Source organism: Papio anubis, chromosome 5 (assembly GCF_008728515.1).
Source record: "Papio anubis isolate 15944 chromosome 5, Panubis1.0, whole genome shotgun sequence".
In the NCBI taxonomy this organism is placed as follows: domain Eukaryota; kingdom Metazoa; phylum Chordata; class Mammalia; order Primates; family Cercopithecidae; genus Papio; species Papio anubis.
In genome coordinates, this window is record NC_044980.1 from 87,519,924 (window position 1) to 87,532,877 (window position 12,954).

The 12,954-nt window shown below is 33.4% G+C and overlaps 1 protein-coding gene across 9 annotated transcripts in view; it reads left to right on the plus strand.

The window, feature by feature from the left end:
* The window catches only part of KIAA0825 (KIAA0825 ortholog), a 239,425-nt gene that overhangs the window by 86,995 nt on the left and 139,476 nt on the right, over positions 1 to 12,954 (plus strand). For 4 of the 9 annotated variants that reach the window (XM_031666300.1, XM_031666301.1, XM_031666298.1 and 1 more), the window contains 2 exons: positions 4,613 to 4,781; positions 7,778 to 8,447. In XM_031666300.1, coding sequence (XP_031522160.1) covers positions 4,613 to 4,781; positions 7,778 to 8,447 — 839 coding nt within the window. The other 5 variants (XM_031666302.1, XM_031666304.1, XM_031666305.1 and 2 more) reach the window with 5 other exon arrangements.

Genomic DNA, 12,954 nt, shown 5'->3' on the forward strand with positions numbered 1-12,954 from the left:
TTTCCTGAAGTGTAATTACATCTTTTTGAAATGATTAAATGTCTCTGAAATAGAAAACAATTCAGGATAAGTTTTAATTTCTCACCATTTTAGCCATTGAAGTAGTTGTGTTAGGAGTATTTTTTGACTTTTTAAAAAATATTATCCAGAAATATCTTTGTCTCAGGAAAGTAAGTTTTCATTTCATGGCTGACTTATATTTTAATTACATACTAGTTTGTATACATCAGCCCTCTTCCCTATTAATTACCTGATAATTCCAAAGAATGCTAGTTAGATAAATAGGGCTTATCTAAAAACTAGAAAATCTGTTTACCTCAGAATGATTTCTTTGTCTTTTTAAACACAAAAAGCACAGAAATGAACAGAAATGTAACAGAATTGAAATGTCAATGTAACAATTGAAAAGACTTGTCTTTTCCTTAAGTTGAACTTATTTTGTGGGTAAGAAGTATAAGCAAGAGCATCACAATGTAAAAGCTTAAAAAAATTTTTTTTTAATTTTGGGTTTTCCATACTGTAATAAATAAGTCTTTAAGCTTTGCCATGAGGCATCTATCCTGATTTAAGAAATAAAAATTTTTGTATTCTAACATTCCATGAAAGCCATATATGTGTTTTCTACAATCTTTTTATTTAAAAAGTTCTCATAATTTATCAATGGAACATACTTTTTTTCCTTTTAACTATTTTGTGACTGGATAATACTTCTGAAATCTTGTAAGAACTTTATAATAAGCTGAAGTTTCAAGATGTTATCATTATCCTCTTCTGTTTTTCAGTATCTCATCCTATCTCCAACTGTACCAGTTCAATATTAATCAGCTCTTGGACTACTATTGTTATTTAATGCAGTCTGTCCAATAGTAGGACATCTCAGCCTTTTTGGAAGTGAGATGGTACATACATACATACACACATACATCCATACATGCATGAATGTAGTAGTGACCATAAAAATAAATTCATATTTCTTATTCTTCAAATAAATATAGTTTTAAAGTGAGACAACAGTGAGGTTAGATGATGAGTACTGACTTCTGAGGGGTGAGGTGTCAGGGAATTTTAAGTACAGTGATTCTACTAATGTTCTTAAAGCAACATCCTTGCATATAATCTCCTCTTCTACAAGGAAAAACCTTTTTACACCTCCCACAGGCACTTTTAGTGGCTCCCTCCTGTGTACTCCCTTAGCACATTGTACACAGTCCTTATCAAGTCTTACTGTGTTGTAGTTGTTTATTTACAGGTTTATCTCTTTCACTAGACAGAATTCCTTTAGGGACAGGACAACGTCTTATTCACATTGGGTTCCCTAGTATATGTCACAATGCCTACCACATATTTAACATTCAGCTAATGTTTGTCAAATTTAATGCCTTCATTCAATAAGCAATTTTTACAGTCAGGGAATCTGGGAGTGGATGTTGAATGAGAAAATTACCATAGATATCTTTTTTAAAAAGTATACTCCATATTGCATTTTAAAAATGCTTTATAAATTGATTTATACACAGCCTCTCAGTAATGCATCCACTTGCACACATCATTAACTTAGCTAATTCAGAGTCATTATAATTAAAGCACATTGGGGTTCAAATTTATTAAGAAATGTTGAGACATATGAAAAGGCGTAGAGTAGTATGACAAATAGTCCTGTGCCCACCATCTAGTTTAAGAAATAAAACATTACTAGTATAGCTAAAGCTCTCTATGTACCTCTCCCCAATTTCATCCCACTTCCATCCCCACTCTGCCAGAGGGTGCTGCTGATCATTCCAGTGCATTTCCGTACACTTTTACTACCTATGTTTATAATCCTGAATAATGTGTAGCATTTGAAAGATAATGTTTGAAAACGTTACCTTTTGGCCGGGCGCGGTGGCTCAAGCCTGTAATCCCAGCACTTTGGGAGGCCGAGACGGGCGGATCACGAGTTCAGGAGATCGAGACCATCCTGGCTAACACGGTGAAACCCCGTCTCTACTAAAATACAAAAAAAATTAGCCGGGCGAGGTGGCGGGCGCCTGTAGTCCCAGCTACTCGGGAGGCTGAGGCAGGAGAATGGCGTGAACCCGGGAGGCGGGGCTTGCAGTGAGCTGAGATCCGGCCACTGCACTCCAGCCTGGGCAACAGAGCCAGACTCTGTCTCAAAAAAAAAAAAAAAAGAAAACGTTACCTTTTAAATGGTGAAAATTAAATTATATTTTATTTTGACCTAGATTAAAGAAGATAAATTGTCAGATTACATACCAAACTGACATTTATCATAAATTCTGAAAATATTTGTATAACAATTGAACAAGAAATATCTAGACTTCAGATGGTTAAGTTTTTAGAACAAGATGTATAGGCATTGGTGAGTGGCAGACAAGATAGCCAACTAAAAAAAAATTCAGGTGTAGATAATTAGTTTTGACATTTTATGATTTGTGACAAAATGATTTTAAAATTAAGTTTATCTGTCTTAGTTTGTATCAATGAGGGAGGTCCCCTGAAATGCAGCCACTCAATCCCTTTGTCAGTGTTTGGACAAATTACTAAAATATCTAGCCCTCTAAAGGCTTTACCCTATTTATAAATTGTAGTTGTTGGCTTCTGCCCAGATTCAGATGTTAGAAATTAGCCTAAAATCTGAGTCCTCATTGAAACAGATTTAGGTAGACTAGCTGCTGAGCCTTTCCAATTCACATTGCTGTAATCTATTATGTTTCATTGAATGAGACACATGAGGATGCTATAATAAAAACCTTTGATAAAGAGTCCCTAGAGTCAAGGTGTATGCTTAGGGCATTGTGTTTCTCAGTCCATAGAAGTGCTTACATAAGTTAAGAAAATACATGCCAATCTCTTCTCAGACGTAGAACTGGTATTCCTGAATATGGCTGTCCCATCAGGAAACTGAGTGGCCTCTGGCCAGGGGAGGTATTGTTTTTCTTTTAAGTTCTTTGTTTTCATGAAAAGGCTCTTTGATTCTCAGAATGTATTTGTTTCAAGGTAATTTAGTTTGAATTCACTCATGCTCAGAAATCTCCTGAAAAGTTTTACTTAAACTTTTACAGTGTATGTTTTATAGGCAACCCACACCTGGATGAATTTCAAAGAGTCTTTCATATGACATCTATTTTAATAAGCGCTTGGTTTCTAAAGCCTACCAGGGTCTATCATATGGAACCTTTAATTAATAGCAGTTACCTTTTCAAAACAGTAACTTTACCTCTTGGTAACAAATCTTTCTTAATATGATTAAGAGACAAATGCGTAGCTGTCAATTTTTGGTGAGGTGTTTCAACTTCAAAGGAATTTGCCTGTTTGAAAGCTTTCTTGAAGTTTAGATATGCTGCCATCAGGTGGTAGTAATATGTCATATCCCTGTGGCTGCGCAGATGGCACTCTGCTAAAGGTCACCAGTTTACCCCATAAAGATTTATAATCATCAATGCACATAATGGTATATGGAAATTAAAATAACATAGTATATCTGCTCTTTTATCAACAGGAAGGATACATTGAATGGAAGTTTTAAAACAGATACGTATTGCAAGATTCAACTGGACATTTTTTTTTTCTGTTCTTGATTTACTTTTTTTGGTGAATGAAGCATTTTATTTTATGCCTTATAAATATTTAGAAAATATGGAAAAGTAAAATTTAACACTTATCTGATTACACCCACCCAAATATAATTGCTATTAACCCCTTGATTCATTTCCTTCCAGTCATTTTTTAAATGCAATTTTTAGTAATTTTTGTTTCTGTTTTTTGTAGTGCAGTTGGATGCCAAGAAAAGGTATTTGGCTGTAGTAACGTTGTGTATATAGCTTGTATACTTTATAACTTTTAAAATTATAAGCTTTTATGACTACTTCATGACTCCTTACTATTCCACTGATTGAAGTTTTTCATAATTTATATAGTCCTTCACCTCTTAGTAGATAATGTATATTTCTAATATTTACAATGTTCAGTATTTTATCTCTCCCTTTCATCCACTGCCTATCAAGAGGGCTATTACCGAATTGCATCTATGCTTGAATTTTGTTTCAACACAAAAGAATTTCTTTTTTTTTTTTTTTTTTTTTTTTTTTTGAGACGGAGTCTCGCGCTGTCGCCCAGGCTGGAGTGCAGTGGCGCGATCTCGGCTCACTGCAAGCTCCGCCTCCCGGGTTCACGCCATTCTCCTGCCTCAGCCTCCTGAGTAGCTGGGACTACAGGCGCCCACCACCGCGCCCGGCTAATTTTTTTTGTATTTTTAGTAGAGACGGGGTTTCACTGTGGTCTCGATCTCCTGACCTTGTGATCCTCCCGCCTCAGCCTCCCAAAGTGCTGGGATTACAGGCGTGAGCCACCGCGCCCGGCCAAGAATTTCTAGTTCTTCTGAGTAGCTATTTTATATTTCCTCTATCACTTTTTTTACTGCCAGAAAATATGAACTCTCAGTTTTCAACTATGAATGTATAGTCTCTTTGTTATTATTTTCATATCATACGAATGAATTTGTAAATTATATAAAACCAGGTACCACATGTGAAGATTTCAGGGCCTGTGATATTATGAAATAAAGCCATTATCTATATCCTGCCAAAATAACTTTTTCTTCTCTTTTTTATAGCATAGAACATTGCATTAAAGAGATACAGTCCGAAATTAACAAACAATGTCCAGGTGTGCAGCTGCAAACAACAACTGACTGCTTTGAATGGCTAACTAACTATAATTACAGTACATCCGAGTCATCTTTCATTTCCCATGGAGACTTGATAAAATTTCTCAAAACACTGGTAAAGTGAGTTTTTGTTTTATCATGAAGTGGGATGAGTAAACGGGGAATACAACTCATTCAATTTCTATACGTAAATATTTATTTGAGTGACCATATTAGCCTACTATACATAGGGGTTTGTGTTTTTATGTTCCTATATCCCCCATATAATCCACTGAGCTATTTGTTTTAATTTTTAACTATGATTTTTATCAATAAAATAAAATTTTATGTAAATGGAGATTAAATATTATGATTCCTGGGTGATTTGTGATATGATATATATCATATCAGTACCACAAAATGTATTGATGTGTATCACAGCTGTCTACCAGAAAAGTTCATATTCATTATATTTTTTATCCTTTCATAACTATTCATTTTTTGTACGCTCATTATTAAGCATAATAAAATCCCCATCGATTGAGTCTCTTTGGCCTTGACTATTATTCCCTGCATTCCTAACCTGCAGTCTTACCCAGTTCCTTTCAATCAAGGTAGCAATTTATGCAAGACCACCAAATGACGGAGAATTATTATGCTGGTCATTCTGGATACTGACCACCCTCTGTGCTAGAGAAGTTTTTGTAACCTTCAACAAGAATAGTTATTTTATCACACTTGTTTCTCCAGGGCTGGCTAGCCTGTAAAAACAGATTCCCAGAGATGCAGCACAATTGTTAGAAAGAGGTATTTCTATAGCTATGGTTTTAATTTAATTTTTGGGGGAAAAAAGGCACTGTTTTTGTCTAAACATCAAACATTGACTAAGGCAGATGTGGAAAATATCTGGAGGTTGTAGATGGCTTAGGATGACAGAATCAGATGAAAATAGTTTTTGCCTGTTGTTATTATTTCAGATGTGTCTTTAATGTTTACAAAGTAATAAAAGGAAGAGAAAGGAAGACTGTGTGCCCTGAAGCCTTATTCTTTTAAGGAAAGCTCTCACCCATTGTCTCCTGAAGGTGGATCCTTGAAGAATAAATATGGATATAGTTATTCCTTTACTTTCTATTAAGAGCCATGTGTATTGAATTTCATTAATACTGATGTAATAATGTTTTTCATTTAATTAAAAGCAAAATATTTTAATTATCTTTTAATCTGTCACACATAAGTCATTCTCTATTCACTGCAGGGCAAAGGCCACCTTAGTTTTGCTCAAATTCATTAGACTGATAGGCTTGTCCCAGTCCTAGGTTTTTTCACATAATTGATCATGTTATTTTAAGGAAGGAACCACATTATTAAAACAGATCCAGATTTAAATGACCTTATTATCAAGTTTCTACATGCCAAAAAATGTCAGTCCTGACGGCATTTTTCAAACATCTGTTTTTTTCATAGAAAATTTTTTGTTAATTTTCTAGCGATTTAAATAAGAGACAGAGGTCCTCATTATGGCAGATACACTGAAGTTATTTTCAAAATTTAAGCAATCATACTAAACATATGTTTTAGACCTCTGTAATCTATTATTCTTTGTTTAATCAAATATTTATAGTTATTGACTGACTTTAAAAAACCAAGGCAGTGGCACTAATATGACTCATTTGCTTTATAGAATTTACAGTAATGCTGATGTGTCCTATATAAGGACCTTTCTTTTCCAGAAGTATCAAAATAACTCAACAGCAGGAGAGGAGAGAGAAAGAAGCTACACAGAAGTCATGTGTACTTTGTGGCTCTCTGGAGTGTAGCAGAAAGAATGTGGATGAAGAGAAAGAAGCCAGGGATCCATTCTATAATTCTGTGCCTTACTGTATGTGACTTTTGAAAAGTCACTGAAGCATGCCTGATTTTAGTGTCCTTATGTATAAATTGGGTTTTCAAATACATATGCCAAAGGGTTATCATTATGAATAAACCAGGAAATGTTTGTATAAATACTTAAAAAGCATTTATTGGTATAATTATTGGGTGTAATTATTTATTACAGATAGAACATTAGACATTGCAAAGCTTACAATTAATGAGAGAAAATTCCTGGAATTTGTCTAGGAATTGTTCATAATTGTGAATCACACATAATGCCTTTGATATCTTCATCAATAAGAAATTGCAAAGCCAGCCTGATTTTATGCTGCTTGGACCTTGCTTTCATTTCTCTTGTAATCAGCTTGTTTGTACCTAGAGAATATAAACTAATTTCAGTATTAGCTAAAATAGACTTAATTAGGAAAGTCAGCATGGAAGAAGAATGTGTGTGTCTAATTCAAAGTCCAAGAAAAAAGTAATTTTTTGTCTCTTTCTATTCATAATTACACCCACCATTGTTTTCTGCCAGCACAGAAAATATAAAGCAATAATTTCATATCATCTTTTGGGGAACAATTCTGAGAGTATCTTTTTCTCATTTTGGGTTATTTCTTTGGAGAGAATTGAAATATTCTCAGATTCATTTTCAAAGTAAAATCTTTCTTAACACAGTTCTCAAAAAGGAATTTAAATGAAAGTTAAAATCTTTCAATGTATTAAAATTTACTTCTCAGAATGGTATATCTTAGTAACCCCTAGGCACATACCATATTTAAAGATCTATATTCTAGAATGATTTTAAAGCATTGTATTATGTGTTCATTTGGGGTTTTATAATAATAAGTATACTCATTCAAGCATGAAAATTGTCTACCAGGAATTAGGGGCATGATCTTGAATTTATTTTGTCTTAGGAATACATTTCAATCAATATTTTACTGTAGATTTGTATTTAGAATTTTTAAGCCACAGTTTTTATACAGATCAGGGTATATCAGGTGGATAACAATGAGGGCTAAAAACGATGTCTAGAGATCTAATTGAAAAGATAATCAGCTAGGTTTGAAATAAACAATTCAAAGTTTAGTAGACCATAAAAGTTAACATTCTAAAACATCTGAATTGGTTAAATTTCAAATAAAAAAAAATGAGGAATTTTAGAGTATTGATTTCAAACTGAAATTATGAAATTGTATATGACTATAGAAATCATTTTTTCGATTACACTTAATCACATTTCTAATGTTATTTCATTAGCAAGATTTGTTGAAGAATGAACAAAATCAAGAAGAAATGATATTGGATTTACTTTGGGACCTCTCCTGCCACAGCAGTGTTTCATTCCCGTCGACTCTAAGTGGAACATCTTTCCATTTCCTCTCTAGGACGTCTCTTCATTCTGTTGAAGATAATTCCTCTATGGATGTCAAGTCTATATGGGATGATATAAGACTGCATCTTCGACGCTTCTTAGTGAGCAGATTACAAAGCCATAATGAAATAAACAATTCACAGCAAAAAATTTTATTGAAAAAGCAGTGCTTACAACAACTCTTGTTTCTTTATCCAGAATCAGAAGTTATAATCAAATACCAAAACATACAGAGTAAACTGTTGGCTAATCTTCTGCAGAACTGCTTTCCTTCTTACACCAGAGATTCAAATTTAGATGTAATAGTTCATGGATATCAAAGTACAATGCTTAAGTTATACTTAATAATAAAAGAGGATTTTTACACACTATGTGAAATTTTAGCTCCATCCTCAACGGTGAAATTCATTAAAGAAACTTACCTGGATACTGTTACAGAAGAAATGGCAAAATTTCTTGAAAATTTTTGTGAGCTGCAGTTCAGAGAAAATGCTGTTCGTGTGCTTAAAACAAGCAAGAGCTCCAGCAAGCATAGAGGAGCAGTGCATGCTTTGGGTTAGTGACATTTAAAATTTTTGTTTGGTTTGACTTAAGTCTTTTAATATGTTTAATTTTCTAAGATTTTTTTCTATTTGGTTAAATCTCACTGCAAACTTGAAAATTAGTAAATGAATGTAATGAAATTTTGCAGTAGACATTTCTCTTATGCATTTTTTTCTATAATTATAGTTATAGAAGTATTTTCTTTCTTGTTAAATTGTTAAAGATATTGGAAATATAAACCAAAAATATTTCAAATAAGAGTTTAATTTCTCTTGATTGCATATGACAAACAGTATTTGTGAAACTGTGTGTGTATACACACATATATATAAGTGAGTATATATGCTTATACACATATAAGCTCCTTTATCTGCTTATTAAATATACACATATATAATAAGCATATATACTCAGTTATGTATATGTACGTTTAGTTATATACATAACTCAGAAAAGTATGATTTTTAATCCATTGTATCTTCCAAAGCCAAAGCATTATTAGGTAAAAATAATTATTGAAAATTTGTTGAAATTTGCAGTAACTAAAATTGGAAATTTAAAAATTGTAATATTTTAGTCAGTCAATTCTAATAATGAGCAACTATGAAATACTATAATTATAAAATTCTGTATTGTAATTGATTAGGAAGGTATAACAGTTTAACTATAGCTATTTTTTAAAGTTTCTCTACTATTTTTTCTATAAGGATGTATACAAATAAAAGATGGTTTGGAAATTTCTATTTTATTCATAAGGTAAAGGAAAAAAAGGAAAGAAGTTATTGTGATATAATAAACTTTTCTTGTTGTGGTTGTAATTTCCTACCAGTGGAGAAAAATCAGGGTAAAAATAGGATTATTTCTAAAATTATCATTAGTTAATGCTTTTATATAAAATCTGTGGTATATTTCTGAGTAAGTTCATAAACTATATGGCTTAAGTATTTGAAAATTATTATTTAGTGAATTATTATGGATCTTTTAATTTATGATCATCTTTTAAAAATTCCTATAGCTCCCTATACTTGTTCATATCTTCATTAATAAAATTTCAGATGACCAAATTAATGTGGTATATGAAATTTCAAATTGTTTAATATTTTGTCTTAAAATTTTAATTTTCCTCCAGAAGCTATATCACATTGCAGAAGAGAGATGCATCTGCCAAATTCGATTATGGCAAAATACAAAGTCAGTTAATTTAGGAACATTATGATTTTGCTCAAAGCAAATAGGCTTTTATTTTAATTGTTAACACATAAATTTTTAAATGCATCTCATTAGTGTGCTTGTTTTCTAAAATTTTTATATTCTCTGAAATAAAATCCAGCTTACTTGTAAAGTCTTTTCAATACGAAAGTTTTGTATGTGCTAAATATAGTTTATAACAGAAGAAAAGATCCATATGGTTGAAAATGTGTGTAAGTTGCTATGGAGTCTTTAGGGCTGATATTGAAGTGTTTTGTCATTCATGAGAGAAAACTATGTGTGTCCTCTTTAACACCAGAATTTGAAGCATTTTCCATAAGGGTAGGTGCATAGAATCTTTCCCAAGCTCCTTTATCTGAACTTTGGTATAAAACAATAGTTAAGTGAGCACTTTCCATGTGCCAAGCGCTGTGCTAATGACAACCCATTCCTATTATCCCAATTTCATGAACACAGAAAGAAACTTAGAAAGATTAACTTGCCCTGATCATGCTGTATGAAATCAGGATTGATACTTAGAATTCATATGCAGATCTTTCTATTTCTGGGACCCATGTTCTCAAGCACCATACTATTGGGCCTTGTCTTACAAGTATAGAATTAAATAATCTGTCACCTGTAAAAGAAATTTCAAACACTGTTCAAGTGGGCTGTCTGCAAATAAATTCAGTTCAGCTTTATTGACCACCTACCATAAGAAAGGCATTTAGCAGCTACCATGTTCTGTGGTAGACACAGTAAGGGGAAGAAAACTCAATGAGTCGCTACTGCTGCTGCCATATGAGAACTGCTAAACTAACTCAACAGATCAGCTATGTTGTTCACTAATATTTGACCAATGATCATGTTTTGTTTATTAAGGAAATACATCTTTGAGATGAGCAACAATGGCTTGAATGGGTTGTATTATATTATCTCTAATCTATGTCTGTATCTTTATGCTCATGAAATCTTTCTATTTTACCTGAAATTATAGAAAGGACAATCCTTAAGTAACAGCAACATGTATTGACTCAGACATTGATGTGCATTATCTCATTTAAACCTTCTAACCTACCAAACAAGGTAGATACCATTATTCATTATCTCCACTTTACAGTGAGGAAACTAAGACATAGAGATGTTAAGTAATTGCTCTAGGTCATAGAGTGAAGCCAGGATTCAAACTCATTATCTGTCTGACTCAGAGCCCTTCCTGTATTGCTATAATCTACTGACCGAAAAACAGGATAGAAATAGCACATTTCATTTAAAAACATTTCTCTGAATCCTCTGTATACTTCTTCAACTTTAGTGTAGTCATTGTTTTCTTCTTCTCCAAACTATTTAAATAATTTAAAATAAATTTTAATTTATTTACATTTAAATAATCTTAATCTAAATGTATATGATTGAAATGATTATAATTTCTATTTAGTGATTTTAAGCAGGCTTTGTATGTATGCTATAGTCTTAATGAGCTAATGTCTTACCTTTCCATGCTTATACCTTAATGAGCTAAGGCAGTTTGGACCTATTCAATCTTTAGTTGCTTCTGATTTTGTACTTAGGTCGAGGATTGGTTGTTCTTTCCAGAATGGCCTATACATTTTCCATCCACCCATCTGTCATCTATCTATCTGTCTATCCATCTATCTATCTATCTGTCTGTCTAATTTGATTACTTATTATTATGTATAAGACTTTACAAGCCTTTACGTATTTGGATTCACTTAATCTTCTGAATAGCCTTTTATATTATTTATACTTCATATATGAGAATGCTGAGATTCAGAGAGGTAAATGTTTTCCAAGTCCACACAGATAATAAGCCAAAGAAAAGAGATTTCTCTGTTTGCAATTATTTGGTATATCAGCTTGATATGCTACTAAACTCTGTGTCAAAAGCTGTGCAAAACAGTATGATAGTTAGCATTAAAAATAATTCACCACTTTCACTTTTTTTATTTTTTTGAGTTGCAGTTTTGCTCTTGTTGCCCAGGCTAGAGTGCAATGGCACGATCTCGGCTCTCTGCAACCTCCACCTCCTGGGTTCAAGCGATTCTCCTGCCTCAGGCCTCCCAAGTAGCTGGGATTACAAGCATGCACCACCATGCCCGGCTAATTTTGTATTTTTAGTAGAGATGGGGTTTCGCCACGTTGGTCAGGCTGGTCTCCAACTCCTGACCTCAGGTGATCCACCCGCCTCGGCCTCCCAAAGTGCTGGGGTTACAGGTGTGAGCCACCGTGCCTGGCCACATTTTCTTTTTTAATCGTTACATTATTTCTGTCTTCTACACTGATTCAGTGTTTTGCTTTTCTTTTTTATTGATAATGATTCAGAACCCAGTTATGATTTGCTAGTGTTATTAACTCAGACACTCACTGGGGGTAGTTTTTATGATGTTCTTCTATGCTATGCTATGCTGGGCTATGCTATGCTGTGCTATCTGTGCCATGCTGTGCTATGTTATTCTACCAGTTGGCCGTTCGGGTGATTGTATTCCCCTGGGCACCCCGGAGTGCATTCTGTCTGCCACTAATTCCGGTTTTCCAGTACATATATTTAAAATATGGTGACAATCTCTCTAGTCATTTTTCTGTGATAAGGTACCGGACAGAAAATTTTATTTCATATAAGCTTGTCATTAGACTTAATCCACAACTTGGTATTGTATGGTAACTTTTTTTCTCCTTTATATTCAGTTTTGAATGTTTTGTTTCTTAGAGAGCATGTGCTGCTTTAATATTACAATACATTTAGAAGTATAACGCTTGTATATTTTGTTATTTGAAAAAAAGATGAAATAATGTTAACATAAATATTACAGGATCTTTTTGATTTGACGATCTTTTATAGAAGAGAACAATATTATTCTTACAGATACTCTTACAAAGTTTCCAGAGTGATTTAAGAAGCAAGACTTTCTCAATAGCCGATTTTGTTCATCTGTATTCTTATATAGTTTCTCTAATTTATTTTTATTTATTATTATTTTTTTTTTTTTGAGACAAAGTCTCCCTCTGTTGCCCAGGCTGGAGTGCAATGGCACAATCTCTGCCCACTGCAACCTCTGCCTCCTGGGTTCAAGCGATTCTCTTGCCTCAGCCTCCCAGGTAGCTGGGATTACAGACGCCTGCCACCATGCCCAGCTAATTTTTGTATTTTTAGTAGAGACGGGATTTCACCATTCTGGCCAAGCTGGTCTCAAATGCCTGACCTCAGCCGATCCACCCACCTTGGCCTCCCAAAGTGCTGGGATTACAGGTGTGAGCCACCACACCCGGCTAGTTTCTCTAATGTTAGGAAAATTATTATTTCATAAAGGTT